This window comes from Mya arenaria, chromosome 15 (genome assembly GCF_026914265.1).
Source record: "Mya arenaria isolate MELC-2E11 chromosome 15, ASM2691426v1".
NCBI lineage: Eukaryota > Metazoa > Mollusca > Bivalvia > Myida > Myidae > Mya > Mya arenaria.
In genome coordinates, this window is record NC_069136.1 from 46,474,663 (window position 1) to 46,492,844 (window position 18,182).

The 18,182-nt window shown below is 33.8% G+C and overlaps 1 protein-coding gene across 10 annotated transcripts in view; it reads left to right on the plus strand.

The window, feature by feature from the left end:
- The window catches only part of LOC128220448 (disks large homolog 2-like), a 144,494-nt gene extending 128,019 nt beyond the window's left edge, over positions 1-16,475 (plus strand). For all 10 annotated transcript variants that reach the window (XM_052928842.1, XM_052928845.1, XM_052928844.1 and 7 more), the window contains 10 exons: positions 50-226; positions 2,731-2,803; positions 3,785-3,893; positions 7,869-7,892; positions 9,623-9,670; positions 10,034-10,135; positions 10,914-11,086; positions 11,449-11,558; positions 11,960-12,051; positions 12,647-16,475. In XM_052928842.1, the coding sequence (XP_052784802.1) occupies positions 50-226; positions 2,731-2,803; positions 3,785-3,893; positions 7,869-7,892; positions 9,623-9,670; positions 10,034-10,135; positions 10,914-11,086; positions 11,449-11,558; positions 11,960-12,051; positions 12,647-12,753 (1,015 nt within the window). In that variant the 3' untranslated portion in view covers positions 12,754-16,475. The remainder of the gene's footprint in view (positions 1-49; positions 227-2,730; positions 2,804-3,784; positions 3,894-7,868; positions 7,893-9,622; positions 9,671-10,033; positions 10,136-10,913; positions 11,087-11,448; positions 11,559-11,959; positions 12,052-12,646) is intronic.
- The last annotated feature ends 1,707 nt before the right edge of the window (positions 16,476-18,182 follow it).

Consider the following 18,182-nt stretch of genomic DNA (forward strand, 5'->3'; position numbering starts at 1 on the left):
TGTTTAATGTGTAACTTTCACCTCAAATTAATCTGTATGTTTGTTCCAGAGCGTTGTTTGACTATGACCCCAGTAAAGACAGCGGGTTGCCCAGTAAAGGCCTGGCATTCCTGTATGGTGACATTCTCCACGTAGTGAACGCCAGCGACGATGAGTGGTGGCAGGCCAAGAGAATTCTCCCCACTGGTGATGAGGAGGGCATTGGTATCATTCCTAGCAAGAAAAGGTGGGTGGGACTAAAAATGGGGAAAACATGAAAATCGTTGGAGGGGGTTAAGAACAGGGGGAGAACATGGGACTACATGTAGTAACAGGAGTTAAACATGGGAATTGTTCGATAGTGCCAATAACAGGGGCAGATGTGGAGCTAATAACAAGGGTTGAACATGGGAATTGTTCGACAGTGCCAATAACAGGGGCAGATGTGGAGCTCATAACAAGGGTTGAACATGGGAATTGTTCCACAGTGCCAATAACAGGGGCAGATGTGGAGCTCATAACAAGGGTTGAACATGGGAATTGTTTTAGGTTAAACTTATATCTAGCAACAGCCAATTGTATTAAACTTGTTAAGTCTTTGGTGTGGTGAAAGTTAGCCAGAATATTTATTGATTGGTCAATATTTTTCCAACAATTGATATTAACCAATCAAATTATTTAAATGTGCGAACTAGCCTTAACATGACTAGACACCATGGTCCCAAAATGGGAAAATACAGTATTTTTCTCAAAACAAGATAGAATTGTCAATAAGAGCTAGTAAGTGGTGGATAATACATCATTTTAAAGAATAAACGCAAAAATCGTGTTGCCACACAAGCTGTTACAGCTGGGTTTTCTAGTTTTAAAATTTTGCGGAGCGTTTCCCCGCTAAAAAATAGCACAGAATGTTTTCTCCAAACACCTTGCAAGACATGTGATCTTTTTACACTAACTTGTGAATAAGTGTTTTAGACAACTTGCTGTCATTTTCGGCAGTGTTAATCTCTTTCCAAAAGTATCCATTGGTCAATTTCATCAACGATGTTTTTCTGTTGGATTTCCAATTGGAAAAATATGCTAAAACTGCGAACATAGATGTGTAGTAAGTGATGTGCTGCATCAGTATGTAAGATTCAATGTGTTTTACACAATGATGTCAATTTCCTTTTTTTTTCAATTGTATCATCTGGTGTCTAGTCCCTTTAAGATAACCTGTGGACAACTTATGGTCTTATCGAAGTTTTATACAAATGGATGCAGATGATTTCCTCTGTAATCAAAGTAAAATCAATGCTCTACTCCATAATGGAACCAATTGTTTAGTATGTGGTCTGTTGCTGTTATAATCGGTCATAACTTGAAATATAAAAGTGCAAGACTACTGAAATCCTTCATTTGTCTTACAAATACTGATTGATACATGCCATCAGAGATTTAAAAGTACACATTAAATCCAAATGATTATTTTATTGCAAGCATGGATGGCTTGAGGGTGATTGAAAGTAGAAATGAAAACACAGCAGCACGATCTGTATTACTCTCTGGCTGTTGTCAAAGTCACATGTAATTAATTGATTTACATAGCCAGGGGCGTAGCTAGCCAACTATTCACTTGGATTCATAATTGTGCTTGGGGGGTTCAGGGGCATGCCCCCTCTGAAAATTTTGAAAGCCATGGCGTTCCGAGGTCCTTTATTTTGTACTGGAAAACGAACAGTTTTAGGATGATGTAGTCAAGTGCACATACTGCAACTTTGGCTGATTTTTTGGATTTTTTTAGTCAGAATCATGTGGAATCAGCCTCATACCCGCATATAGGCAGCTACGCATCTGATAGCATATTTAATTCATCTGTCAGAAAGTTCCAACCATAACACATGGCCCTTCAGCAACTGACTGGTCATGTGATCAGGCGTATCACATGACTTACACTGGAAATATTCTGATTAATGTTCTTGTAAAACTGCTCTGAGTTAATGGATTTATTAGATCAACATTCTCCTAATTTGTCTGATTGAGGTAATGGTATTTCACCTAAAGGGTTTCTAATATTTGACATTGATTTTGTGAATTGCAATTAAGATTTTATAGATAACTTGTATTACAAATATATTTATTGTCTGTTTTTTTAAAAAAAACAATGGCCATACCTCAAAATAATATTTACACAAGACCTCTGATGAAGCTTTCATGTAATTTTAAAGCTGAACTCTCACAGGTTGAACATTTTGATGACTTCTTTATTTTTTGTCTTGAAACAAGCCAATTTTTGCGAAAATCCATGGAAACCAGTGATACAAGACTGCTGACAAAAAATTAGATTGCGGATTTTTTTATTCAAGTTAAAAAATTGATGTTTTATGCATTTTACTTAAACCATTAGTAACTGTTTTAGCCATTAAAAATAAATTTTCAAATGGAAATATGAAAATCTACAATCTGATTTTTTGTCAACAATCTTATATCATTGGATTGCAGATATTCACCAAACATTTGCTCTTTCCAAGACTAAACAAAAAAAGTTGTAAAAATGGTATATCTGTGTGCAGCTTTAAATAATATAATGGCACTTGATTGCTTTAATATTTCTCAGAAATGCTCTTATATTTCTACATGACACAAAAAATGTCATAAATCATGCGATAATATACCTGGTGTTGTTTTAGAATGGAAAAAAATATATGGGGAAAACAACAGCTGTCAAGTTCACGTAGACCAATGTAATGACATACTGTATTGTTGTTTCAGAGTGGAAAGGAAGGAGCGGGCGAGAACGAAAGCTGTCAAGTTCACGGGGAAGAGCAATGTAGATAAAAATAATGTAAGTGTGGAAAAATAAAGAACATCGTGCAGATAGTTTGGAACTTTGTTGAAGCTGACAATGTCGTTAACGTCATCATGTTTAACTTTATAAACCTTTCCCACTCTGGGTTACTTGGACAGTTTTGTGATTGGCATTAATTATCACACACTTTGAGTCAACTGTTCGAGCTGTGCTTGTCTTATTTGAAATATATCGGCACATCATGAAATATTACATAAAGAACGCGAGAATTAATATGGGATATTTTGGATTTTTTTTAAATATTGCAGTTTAACTATCAATATGAGTGTGAAGCAAAATCAGACTTCTTGCTTTCCCAAGGGCCTGGATGCAATAAGGTCCTATTTTGCTTCAATCTCATATTGATAGCTTATGCCTTGGTTGACATTAACTTTCTCTGGTTTACTATGCTATCACCCTCCATGGGATCTGATACTTATACAATGGACTATGATACATTGAAGGTAGTTTATGCTTCATAATATGAGTAATATATTTGAAATGATGCCAAAATCTTCTCATAATTTAAAATATTACAATATCACAGATATACTGTTTTTACAACTTTTTTTTTTTGTCTTGGAAAGAGAAAAATTTTGTGTAAATTTCTGCAAACCAATGAAAAAAGATTGCTGACAAAAGATCAGATCGCAGATTTTCATATTTCCGTTCGAAAATTAATGTTTTATGGCTTCAACTGTTACTAACTGTTGAACCGTTACTAACGTTTAAGAAAAATGCATGAAACATCAATTTTTGAACTTTAATATAAAAATCTGTGATCTACCAGGTATTTTTTTGTAAGCAGTCTTATAAAACTGTTTCCATGCATTTCGCAAAAATTGGCTCATTCCAAGACAGAAAATAAAAAAGTTGTCAAAACGTTCAATCTGTGAGTGTGCAGCTCCAACATGATGCTGTACGCAGTTTTATAGTATTACTTCGTGCTAAAATGTATTGAATTTTATGTTAACACAGGTACAATTAAATGACCGAGGGAAGAAGAAGAATTTTTCGTTTTCCCGTCGATTTCCCTTTATGAAGAGTAAGGACCAAAGTGGAAGTGAAGATATAAGCTGTGATGAACGTAAGTGGCCGTCCTACCTTAACTAAGGAATCTGATTCACAAACAAGGGGTAGTTTGGATGTTCGGTGACCCCATGTGAATTTGGTATCATTTAAAAAGGTTCTATTTCCTTGAAAAGAATTTTAATATTATATAAAAGGAAAAATATAATGGACAAAGGTTTTGGTTTACAAAAGTTGTAAAATAGATAATTTCATACTTGTTTTAAGGAGCAAACATATTTTGTACAAAAGGATTCACTTTTTTTAACGAAGACAGGCTGTTTTTTCTATCTGTATTTTCAATGTTCCCCGAGGTGGCAGACAACAGTTCTTTTTTCAAAGCAACCGGTTCAATCCAACAATATTTGTACAGTTTACTGATATCGATAGCTATTCTAAGGATGTATGATATGTTAAACGTATTGTCTTCAAAACTTTTCAAAACTGTAATAACTTCTTATATAGTGTCTTGTTGATTGTTTGTATTCAGCAAGCAGTTGCCTTTTGCAAATGATACCAACATTTAATGGGATCACCAGCCATTGAAATATAACCCTGTTTGTGGATGAGATTCCTTCTCCTCCTATTCTACCCTGACTATGACTTGCATTTAACTGGCATGAGAGTAGCCATGTTTTTCCAGAAAACTAACAATAGGGCCATCTTATGAGCGTGCGTACAGTCAAATATTGCAACTTGCAAGATAAATAAGTTCAGTTCATTATTGATTGAATGTCACATTTAGATTTAACTTTCTTATTGCAAAATCAAACAAACTTTGCATAAACTAGAAAATAATTTCATAAGCTTTTAAATATGTAGTATAACTACGAAAAATATAAATTAGGAAAACAATCGTATGATACTTACGTTGGTAAGATGGACCCACAAAAATATCTAAATATCTGATTTGCATTGAATTCTAGATCTTTAATTGTTGGTACAATCATTTTTAGACTAATAAACATGAGATGAAGTCTGTAAAATCATCTGGTAATAGTGTAATAAATCTGAACTTCTTTCTTGAAATATTTCCGAAGTTGTACACCCCTGTTACCAGACTTGAATTAATGTTAATCAGTAGAACTTGTTTTTTCTGATTTAGAGTTATCTGTTTAAACATTTTTTATGATCCAAATAAATTTAAGTTCTTAAAAGAGTTTCATTCTTTAAGTATTTCAATTGCAAATAAAACACACAAGTATTAATACTGCATTCTTGTATTCACCTCAACTTTAATTTTGATTGTGTATATTTCATAATAGCCGTGGAAGGTAATATATGTTTACTGTGTATTCAAACGCTTTCTGCTTATTTCATTTTCTTGATAATGTGTCTTAATAATTTTTGATTTATATAACATCAAGGTTACTGTAGTTAATATATATACGTTGTCTATTGAAAACAAAATCTGGGTACTGTGATAGCATTTTTGTCGTTAGAACCAATCTCATAGTACAAACACTTTAACCATTGTCAAGAACTGAAAAAGAAAGCAACATACATGCCATATTTCTGAGAGGCTTCCCAGGGGATTTTGGTCCGAAATTCCAGAGGATTTTGATATTACACCAGGGGATTTTTAAGGAGCACTATTTAGCGCAATATCTACATTTATGATATAAGAATAAATACAGAAACACACCCTAATTACAATAATTTTTGGACTAAGTCATCACGGTCCTTCATGGAATTTCACACCAATAGTATAATGGATGCTTTCCACTGTCAACCTTGAGCTAGTTTTAAATAAAAAATAAATAAATAAATAAATTCCAGGGGATATAGATCCCCTGGCGGGGGACCAGGGGATGGGTTGGAATTCCGGGGGATTTTTCCCGCCACTGTGGGATATGGCATGTATGAAGCAATATTTACTTAAATGAAACTTGGTACATATGTTCCCTGAGACAGTTCACGCCTGTATAGCAAGACCCATTACTCTGGCTTTGATAATGTGAAGTTTTGCCACTTGTTTGACTGAAAAGAAAAGAGCAGGCAGGCAATAGCGTATCCTCGGTGGCGTTTTCGTCATTTTGTGGTTTAAAAACTTTTTGTGGTTTAAAAACTTGAAATGGAAATAATTACTTAAATTTTGATTGTGTAAATTTCATACTAGCTGTTGAAGGTAATTATTTACTGTGTATTCAAGCGCTTTATTGCTTTTTTTTATTTACTAGCTAATTTTCACACACAATTATGTTTTAATCGCACAGCATTTAATTTAACCTCAGGTTTTTAATTTCTGTCTCTGTGTAGTCAGTAAAAGTGTAGACAGATTATTTTATATGTAGTTATTCTTTATTTGGTGAGGGGGAAAAATAGATATCTTTAATTGGTGAGGGAAAATATTAATTTAATAGTTGCTTTATTGACCGGAAAATATTAAAAAAATAACTACCTGCTTAATATCTGTTGGCCAGGGGGAAATATAAAATGATTAGCAGCTTCATTCACTTGGAGTGGTTTCAGTTCAAATGGAAATTTCTTTAGTGTTTGAAATTATATTTTATCCAATAGATAGATATTTTATTGGCAGTATTTTTAGTCAGTTATTTTTTATCGTTTATCAACAGACAGTGTTTTTTTAATTAAAGGTATATGGTATGATTGAAACAGTTAGACTATAATCTATAACTGCTGTCGAAATGAGATCGCCTGTCGGCCTATAATATACACTTTGCTTCATTGTTAAGAATTGCAGTTTTGCATCTGAACAGACATGACATCATAATTTGGTTCCCCTGGCCTTCTGAAAGCACGTCCTAATCTCAGTCAGATATAACACATTGTGTAAGATCTTTATCTCTTAGAAGAGCTCTCAATCATTAAGACTTCACAATAATAATTTGTTCTAACTATTATGCCAAACTGATAGATAAAATATCATTTTGAACTCTAAGCAGTTAAAGTTTGTGCATTTGTAAAATCACTTAAAGTGGGCAACTGGCCTGCACTGGGTCTAACCACGTTCAACTTGATATATGCTTAACAACACCAACCTTTACTAAATATATGTGGCCAATGTCCTGTTCTTGTTAGATTAACCACAAATAATAGTAATAATATATCAAATGTTGTTCCTTATTGCTGTAACATTAACTTTAACAAGCGGCCCCAATTTCTCAAAACTTCTTAAGTCCCTTATAACAGGATTAAGCTAATCTCACTATTTTTGTTGTTCTATAAAATGTGTTATATTTTCTTCTTCAAGAATTTTTAGAAATTATGTAGGAATAATCTATATGATTATCAGAATAAACCATTTTTCATTTATCAAAATCCATTTTCAGTATGTATTTTGGCAAATTAAAATAAGTGACTTAAGCCTGTTAAGCTTATTAAGAAGTTTCGAGAAATTGGGGCCCGATGCTTAAGCTCACCTGTATGTTGTTCATTTTTTATTTATTTAGTGAACTTCTGTAATATTTTATGTTTTATGTATGTAGTAGTACTTTTTGCCAGACAATATTGATTGAACTGTTGTATGTAAAATCCAATTTCAATTTAATAAAATTTAGAAAAGAAATTGTTAACTTTAAAAGAAAAATATTTGCATGCTATTTGATGGAGGATATTTGGTTTGGGAAATCATTTCTTTCCAGTGAGGGATTTTAATTTGATGTCAAACAGACAAGAACAATTGTTTTTGTCTGGCAAAAATTTGCATACGAGACAAATTGCCTTCATTTCAGTTTTAAGCAAACTGTTTGTAATGACATTCTACCATGTTTAACTCGCACAAAAACAATATTATTTGAATATTTATGTACTGTGTAAATTTCCCACCAAACATTTCGGAAAAAATAATTGAGATCTTACAAGTATTTAAAATGTTTAATTTAAAGTTACAAAAAGCAATTATTTCCCAAAAACAATGAACCTGCCCTAATTTTCCGTAGGATGTGGTAAATGTTTTATTTTATGTTGATACATTGACATGTTGTGTTGTGTGGACTGCTGTTTAAATGTGGGTTATTTTCTTGTGTTTTAGGTGCAGATAGTGAAAATAGCTTCAGTAAGTGTGATCATACCTTTTATGTTAACCCATCTTTATTTAAAATTGATATTAAACAACGGAACAATTTTATCGATGAATGTTTTTTTACTATCACTTTTCCAAAACAGTATTTCTAAGACATAATACTGATGGTTTCAAATGACTAGTTTGATAAGTCTGTTTGAGAAAGTCTATATGATATGGGCCAAGAACCTTCTCTTTCATAGTGGGGTTGACTTTATAATTATTTATTCTTGTTGATAAGACTGACCAATGTACATTGATTGCCACAATGGCCTATATTCACATGAAATGAGAAGTCTGATCTTCACATGAAATAAGAAGTCTGATCTTCACATAATTATGAAATAAGAAGTCTGATCTTCACATAATTATGAAATATGAAGTATGATATTTACATGTGAAATAAGAAGGTTGATGTTCACATATGAAATAAGAAGGTTGATATTCACATATAAAATAAAAAGTCTGATGTTCACATGAAATAAGAAGTATGATCTTCACATATGAAATAAGAAGTCTGATCTTCACATATAAAATAAGAAGGCTGATCTTCAAACATGAAATAAGAAGGTTAACCTTTACATATGAAATAAGAAGTATGATCTTCACATATGAAATGTGAAGTCTGATCTTCACATATAAAATGAGAAGGCTGATCTTCACACATGAAATAAGGAGGTTAATCTTTACTTATGAAATAAGAAGTATGCTATTCACATACATGTATGAAATAAGAAGTCTGATCTTCACATATCAAATAAGAAGGTTAAACTTTACATACGAAATACGAAGTCTGATCTTCACATATGAAATAAGACGGCTGATCTACACATATGAAATAAGTGGGTTAAACTTCACATATATTATGAAATAGGAAGTCTGATATTCACATATGAAATAAAAAGTCTGATCTTCACATATGAAACAATAAGGTTGATCTTCACATTTGAAATAAGAAGTCTGATATGCACATTTGAAATAAGAAGATTGATCTTTACATATGTAATAAGAAGTCTGATCTTCACATATGAAATAAGAAGATTGATCTTTACATTTGAAATAGAAGACTGATCTTTACATATGAAATAAGAAGTCTGATCTGCACATATAAAACAATAATGTTGATCTTCACATTTGAAATAAGAAGTCCTTCACATATGAAATAAGAAGATTGATATTCACATTTGAAATAAGAAGTCTGATCTTCACATATGAAATAAGAAGGTTGATCTATAAGCTCTCTGGCTGTTTATAGCTTATTTATTATAAATTGTAAATTCTTGCCACTACATTTAACAGTATGAGGTTTATGTTCAAATGACTTGCATTGAATGTTTATATTCATTGTTGTTTTGCATATTCCATCATTGCATGTGATTTTCAAGTCATTACTCTGTCCCTTCAATAACTTTCTGGAGTAAATACATGCATTATGTAAAGATTCGGTTCTGTTTCCATCTTATCCATGTGATATTTGAACCATGTAAAGATTGGGTTCTTCTTATCCATGTCATATTTGAACCTTTTGCATTTGAGAGCATGTTATGATAATCTCAAATAAGAATAAAAGCATTAAGTATTGATTTACTCTTAAAAACCTCACTCAATAAAAATTACTGAACGTCAATTCCATGCTCTCGGAATATATAACATTGCAAAAAAACTTACAATACAGTAATGTACTGGTATGTGAACTATACAATAATGTGTGTGGACCATTTCAGGAGGGGACGAGCCTATCTTATCATATGAGGCTGTCGTGCAGCAGGAATGTAAGTAGAGAATAACAGAATAAATCAGATCAATCGGGTTACGAAGTGTTAATAATTACCCAGAATGCACTATAATGGAAGCAAAGTTGATTATGTACCTTGTACTTATAAATCGATCTATCCTCTTAATGATTTCAAACTCTTTTTTTTTTTTTAAAGTTCATGTTTTACTTAAATGATATGAAATGTTCTGTAAATGAGGCAACCAATAATTGTAGATGTCCACACTTCAATTAAATGATCTCCAGATTTGGCCCTATATTTAAGAACTTTCATAATGGATAACATGCAGTATTGGTTTCTCTGCCTTTATCCTAAGTTTAGATTAATAATACATGTTGCTATATTTTGTTCATGTTTCAGTGAAGTACACGCGTCCTGTGATCATCCTGGGTCCCCTGAAGGACCGCATCAATGACGACTTGATATCCGAGTTTCCGGAAAAGTTTGGCAGCTGTGTTCCTCGTAAGTAAATGCCGGGCACATCTAGGGGGTTGATGGGCACTCTGGGCCCTCTTATACCGGGGCACATTAGGGGTTCTGGACACACGGGGCCCCCTTGTACCGAGGCACATTCAGGGGGTTATGGGCACAAGGGTTCCCCTTGTACTGGGGCACATTCAGGGGGTAATGGGCACAAGGAGTCCCCTTGTACTGGGGCACATTCGGGGGGTAATGGGCACCCGGGCCTCTCTTTTGTAGATGCCCACTCTTGGAACACTGAGTTGGTGTTTGGTGGACAAATCATTGTTTTTATGAAATGCCCAATAAAACACATTTATTGATATAACTGATGTAATGTGTGTGCCTTTAAATTTAACAGGTTAAGTTGATCATTCAGAACTTTCTTCAAGATGACAACGTTGTAATGTCATGGCTGTTAACTTTCAAATCAGTATTGCTATTGAAGTTTCACAGATACACTTATATATGCTTTGAAGTGTTCCTTACAAGATTTGGGAATTAATGTTAGAGATGTTAATGTTTTAAATAAATATATGAGCACATTATTTAATATTTCACCTTTAAAAGTTACCAACGTTCAATATCTGAACAATCAACCCAATTTATGTTCACTCCTACGCACAGGGTACAGAAGGTAGAAAATTCAGCTCTCTTTATGCTTATCAAATAATGCTCACCATGAGCCAATTTCTGACCACTGTGCGCAAGAGTGTGTTATTAGTTACTTCTTAGTGGTACAATGTTACTATTCATGGTCCTAAAATTTATCTATTTGTAGATACAACCCGGGAAAACCGAGACCATGAGGTAGATGGACGGGATTATCACTTTGTGGCGTCACGGGAACAAATGGAGCGTGACATTCAGAATCATCTATTTATAGAAGCGGGACAATATAATGAAAATTTGTATGGTACAAGTGTGGCTTCTGTAAAAGAGGTAGCAGAAAAGGTAATGACTATGGATATTGTAACAGTACCGGTAGAAATGATTGCACGAATAAAGGAAGAAGAGATGTAAAAAACTGAATCATAGAATGGTGTGCATGTTTTTATTTAAAAATGATTATTTCATTTCAAAAGGACTCAAAATAATGAGGTAGTAAAATTAAATTATTAAAAGACTGCAATTTTGAGAAAACTCATGTTTCGACCAATGTTTCTAAATGTCAAAAACTTTTTACTCATTTCGAAACCATGAATTATAATGGATGTTATGGTATATGTATATGTTACTTACTCCCGTACTCTTTCATCGCTAGGGTTGCATGGGAAAACATTTCTTACTAAATTTTTATACGTTCCTTTTGCCAGGGTAAGCACTGCATCCTAGATGTGAGTGGTAACGCGATCAAGCGCCTCCAGGTGGCCAACCTCTATCCCATCGCCATCCTGGTGAAGCCTAAAACCATCGACTCCATCATGTACGTACTGTGAATCAGACCTGACACGATTTGAGATGCAAATAAGGGATTTATGTTCAAAGTTCAGACGAAAAGAGTTATTACAAGAGCGGATATCGAACACTTCTGACTCTAGGCCATAAATCATTTGGTGCATTAAACAACATATTTATTGATGTTTCCACCCTCACAGTTTGTCCAAAGTTACTTGAAATGGCCTATATCCTTAACAAAAGAATCAATTACAAAAATGCTTTAAAAAATAAAAATTAAGCGATCAGCTCCTGTTAAATGCTAGGTATGAATCTTATTACCGTTGTATATAGTAAAGTCAGCTTCATGTTAATTATTAATATGTGAAATCTTCTGCAAATGCAACTTATTCAATTGAATTAAACATGAAATTGTGTTCCGTCCTGTAGGGAGATGAACAAGCGTATAACTGAAGAGCAGGCGAGACTCACATATGATCGTACAGCCAAGCTGGAGCAGGAGTTTGGAGAGTATTTCACAGGTACGATCACTTCTCACTTAAAATATTTATTGAAAAGAATGAGCTCTTTTAATAACTCAAGATTTATTTACATAATTTTCATTGAATAATTTTGTGAGGTGAATGCCTCAAGTACCAAGCGACATTAGACTAAGGAAGGTTTTCAAACATTCCGACATTTAACCCACAAATTGTGTTAATTATTTCCTGATTCTAAATGGCTTTGGCTTCCATAGCTTTTTGCTGTATCCCACTGGTTGTGTTCTGTGTAAACATTTGACAAACTTGAAAGCTGAATGGAGGTAAACAATATTGCGCGGATTGTTCAGAACTTAGTTACAGTTAATAAATCAATTAGCGACATCATTGTTTTTTCTAAATGTGGAATATTTGAGGATGTGCTCACATATTTAAATATAAACAAGTGCACCCAAAATAGCTGTGCGAAATCTTGTTAGAAATACAGCAGATCTTAAGTGTATTCTTTAACCTCCAAGAAATGTGACGATTTGAAAGTAAACAAGGTGAAAAACAAGTTCTGAACAATCAGCCAAGTGTGACATTTAACATTGTACAACACAAACAGTCGTCAACAGTTCGTTTTTTCTGTTCACAGCGGTTGTCCAGGGTGATACAGCGAATGAAATCTATGCAAAGGTGAAGGAGGTCATAAGGGACCAATCAGGGCCCACTATTTGGGTCCCAGCTAAGGACAAGTTATAGACTTTCTCTCTGAGAAATGGGAACCAGTAAACAGGAAGTGTGATCTAGTGATCTATAAATAGTAGCAACATAATTGCTAATTTTAGAAACAGAATGGAAAGAATGCTGTATTTAGCAGAAAGTACATGTCAAGTCAGTAACAGAGTTATAAAAAGGGACTGATTGTACGAAAAAAGACTACAGTAGGATGAAAATGATGTGTTCCTGCAGTTGATCAACCAAGAATGCGTCCAAGTGTTCAAATATGTACCTCTTCAATAGGAGACTATGTCTGTTCTATCCAAGTTGTTCTGCTCATTTTTCATTTTAAGAGAAATAATAATACATGTATGGAAATGAGAACATGTAGAAAAATAAGCTCATGTGGAAAAATGTAGTGTAATCAAACCGTCTAGATTATGCAGAAAGAATAATATACTAGTAAAAGAGGTAAGTATGAAAAAAGAGGGAATTAGGCGTTAAATTGTGAAGTGGTTGCGTATTACTTTGTACATCTGTATGTGGTTGCATTTATGTTAAAGAAGAATTTTAAAGTCTTCCTTGATGCAAGTATATTTGAAGGAAGGTTTAAATGAGAAATGTAGTGAAAACAATTATTATACAAGTGTAATTGTAACAAAATATGTTGGTTGTGTATAAAATTGATCTATGGTTTTTAAATTGATCCATATGGATCGTAATACTTGTACGACTTTAATGTTTTCAAAATTTGATAAAACCCAAGTGTTGTGAATAATCTTATCACATGTAAATAAAAACACATTTTATTTCGATTCCTTGTCATTTATATGTATATGTATCAATAAACAGCATCCATTTATAAGAAAACCCTATACTAAAGAATGTACGACCAATATGCTCTAGACCTACGTTATAGCTGCCTAGGTAGGAGTGTGTTTATTGTTAACGAAGTGCTGTAGAGGATGAAGGCCATTTTTGTCATATTTCCAGAGTTCTCTCTGCTTAATTCTTGACAGAGGGAGAAGCTTGTTTTGGAAATTGCTAAGTGTAAGGCTTATCAGTAAAAAATGATGCCTTGAGAGTTTAACTTGTATTTACTCTTACTATCAGAAGGGTATAACAGGTTTTCAAATAAAAATAAAAATAATTTAAGCATTTATGTTTATTCTTGTGGGACCCCTAAGGTTCCTTGGTTTTGCCTTATTATTAAAGGCATTTACAATTTTCATGACACAAATTCAATTGACATGACGCCAAATTACCTTTATATAAATATTCAAACCAGTAAAACCAATAGAGAGATTTATTAGTGAGATCATAACTCGAGACAAAAACATGCACATGGACTCAATATTTTCTTTTTTTGAACAAAGTATTTAATTATTGATGGTTGTTATCCGACATAGGCATCGTATCAATTTCTCCTGTATGCTATGTATTAATCCCTCTGATGGCTGTACTTTGGCTTGCCGACATTTTAAATGTACAGGATGAAAGCGGTTCATATATTGTTCACATCATATCAAATACATGTGTATATAAAGACTGTGGTGTACATATTATGACTTTTTATCATATTGTTATTTAGTAATTTTTATGAATTTTCTTTAAACACACTTGTGCAATGTTAATTTTGCTTTATCATCACATATTCACTGTTCAATTCATGAGCTGTACATGTTTTTTCATCATAAATAGAAAGCAAGTTTTATAATATGTTGTACGCTTTGTTATTGCCGAAATGTGAATTTAAACTGCGTCCTTTTCCATTCACTTTCCACTCTCATTCCCGAGGTTCAATCTCATTAAAAAGCCAAATAAGTTTTCCTCAAAAATATTTGAAAATTAGTAAAACAATTACCAGGCATGAATCATGGCCCTGCACTTCTAATTCCAGTGCCATAATTGATATGTTATACACAAATAATGTATGGTTTCGATTTGTTTGCAAATATCATTCTAAGATTTTTTTGTTGCATCTAATGTCAGCTGCTTTTGCTCCAAAGTTGTGGGTCATCTTTTGATAAATAGAAAGTATTTTGTAAGTGGTTATTCAGTAGGGAAATGATTAAACTTTGTAAGTGGTTATTCAGTAGGGAAATGATTAAACAAGTTTGATAAATTTCGTACTGAATGACCAGGAATGTGATATTCCATTTATATCATAAATACTAATTTGATGATCATTTAACACTACAGGGCTAAATACATAAAACATCAAAAACATTACTATGACACGTGCACATCACTTCAAAAGTTATTACACTAGTTTTATATAAGAAATATATAATGACATTTGTTCATGAAGGCAACATCATTTATCACATAATATTATTTTGATTATGGCTGTATAACTTTATTTATTAATGGCTGTTACAGAACTTATCACAAAAATCTAATTTTATTTATACTCCTGGTAAGATGAGAAATGTATAAAACTTGAATTGTTTACAATTGAAAAAAAAAAGTACAAATGTTGAAAATTCACTTAAATATTTTGATTGTTTTTACATGTTGCATTTGCCCAGATGTATACACATAATTGACTTCACAGGATACTATTGATTTGAAAGACAAGTTAAACATGTTATGCTTGTGGAAGAAATCAGATATTAAAAGATTGCACAAATGTGGAACTACTTTTATTCAGTATGCAGTAGTTGAAATTAACACAGGCCAGCAGCCCCTGCACTGGTTGGTTTAAGTTAGGATATAAGTTTGATATAGCAGGGCTTGCTATATTTTTTCAGCCAAATAGTTACTTTAAAATCAAGGCTTCTTTATCCAAAACCCTTATATATCAAGTTTTGTATGAACACCTGATCGGATCATCATTGTCATGTAAAAGATGTTCCTAAAAAATTACTTCAATGTTTTTAGTGCAAACACTTCGAGATGTAGAAGGAAGTGCACTTGGTCTTGATATTGTGTGTGCCATACCGTGTCATCATGATATTGTGTGTGTCATACCGTGTCATCATGATATTGTGTGTGATCATGATATTGTGTCTGTCATACCATGTCATCATGATATCGTGTCTGTCATACCGTGTCATCATGATATTGTGTCTGTCATACCGTGTCATCATGATACTGTGTCTGTCATACCGTGTCACTGTGTATGACATACCTTGCCATCATGATATTGTGTGTATCATACCGTGTCATCATGATACTGTGTATGTCATACAGTGTCATCATGATACTGTGTGTATCATACCGTGTCATCATGATACTGTGTGTGGTGTCATCATGATACTGTGTGTGTCATACCGTGTCATCATGATACTGTGTATGTGTGTCATACCTTGTCATCATGATACTGTGTGTATCATACCGTGTCATCATGATATTGTGTGTGGTGTCAAACTGTGTCATCATGATATTGTATGTGTCAAACCGTGTCATCATGATAGTGCGTGTATCATACTGTGTCATCATTATACTGTGTGTGTCATACCGTGTCATCATGATAATGTGTGTATCATACCGTGTCATCATGATACTGTGTGTGGTGTCAAACTGTGTCATCATGATATTGTGTGTGTCATCATGATATCGTGTCTGTCATACCATGTCATCTTGATATTGTGCGTGTCATACCGTGTCATCATGATATTGTGTATGTCATACCGTGTCAAATGATGAATGCTTGTTTCTGTCACATTATTCTTCATTATTGATTTGTTAATTTAACATTTTGTATCATTATGATCCTGTAGAACATGCATAGATAACTGAATAAATCTTTTTTAATAATCTGCAATGGCAATGGTTTGTTTTTGTATCCAGAACATGGTTACACTGTACCAGCTTTATGAAATAATGATAAGCTGCTAATGTGTTAAGGAGTGTTTAGCATGCTGTAGTGTTAGATCATGCAGAAGCCTGAAGTCGTGATAAAATGTTATGTATGAAGTAAAGTCATGCTTAGGTGTTATGTCATGCTGAAGTGTTAGGTCATGCTGAATGCTTTAAGGTCACGCTTAGAGGTTAAATGTCAAAATGAGTACTGTTGATAGGACTGTTCTGAACCGAACCTTATCAGGGCTATCAGTTTATTATGCATATTATGATTTAAAAAAAAAAACATGCCGTGAATGTTCACCATGATGAGGTGGAGTGTCACACAGAAGACCCAGGTCTGTACCTCAAAGGTCATGATTAGAGGTCAAAGGTTAAAATGATCAATGTGCGGGCTATAATTATGTTGACCATACATTATAGGATTTTAAAAAAACTTGCCACGTTCACTTACTCATAGGTCAAGGTCAGAGGTCAAAGGTTGAAATGATCCTTGTCCAGGGTGTATGCATTGTATGATTTTCAAAGAACTTGCCATAAACCTTCACCATGATGAAGTGGCATGTCGGGCACAAACCCGAAGTCTGTACCTCTAAGGTCAAGGTCATGCTTAAAGGTTAAAGGTTGAAATAGTCCTTGTCCGGGCTGTATCTTGACCATGCATTATAGAAATCTTAAAATAAGTTGTCATGAATGTTCACCATGATGAGGTGGCATGTCACACTCAAGACCAATATCGTACCACAAAAGGTTATAGGCCAAAGGTATAAATGATCCATGTCTGAGCTTAATCTTGACCATGCATTACAGGATTTTCAAAACACTTGCCATGAATGTTCACCATGATTAGAGGAAGTGTCGCATACAAGAACCATGTCTGTACCTCAAAGGTCATGGTTAGAGGTCAAAGGTTGAAATTATCCATTTCCGGGCTGTATTTTGACCATGTGTTATAGGATTTTCAAAAAACTTGACTTGAATGTTCACCAGGATTAGGTGAAGTTTCACACACAAGACCAATGTCTGTACCTCAAAGGTCAAGGTTAGAGGGCAAAGGTTGAAATGATCCATTTCCAGACTGTATCTTGACCATGCGGTATAGGATTTTCAAAAAACTTGCCTTGAATGCTCACCAAGATGAATGTCGCACACAAGACCCATGTCTGTACCTCAAAGGTCAAGGTTAGAGGTCAAAGGTTTAAATGATTCTCGTCCGGGTTATATCTTGACTATGCAAACTTGAACTTGCCATGAAGGTTCACCATGATAAAGTGGCATCTTGGGCACAAGACCCAGGTCTGTTCTTCAAAGGTCAAGGTTATGCTTATAGGTCAAAGGTTGAAAGGATCCTTGTCCATGATGTATCTTGACCATGCATTATAGGATTTACAAATAACTTGTCATAAAGGTTTACCATGACGAGGTGGCATGTCATGCATAAATCCTAGGTCTGTACCTTTAAAATTAAGGTCACACTTAAAGCTTAAATGTCAAAATGAGTACTGTTGATAGGACTGGTCTGGTTCCGATTATTATTTAACTCCATGTTATTCTGTGTTGCAATTAAAGGAAGAGCATGATATCTGTGTCAAGAGCTCTTTCAATAGGCTAGAAATGTGGCCTTTTGGCCTCTAGTATGTGTAAAATAGCCGAGATTAACTTAT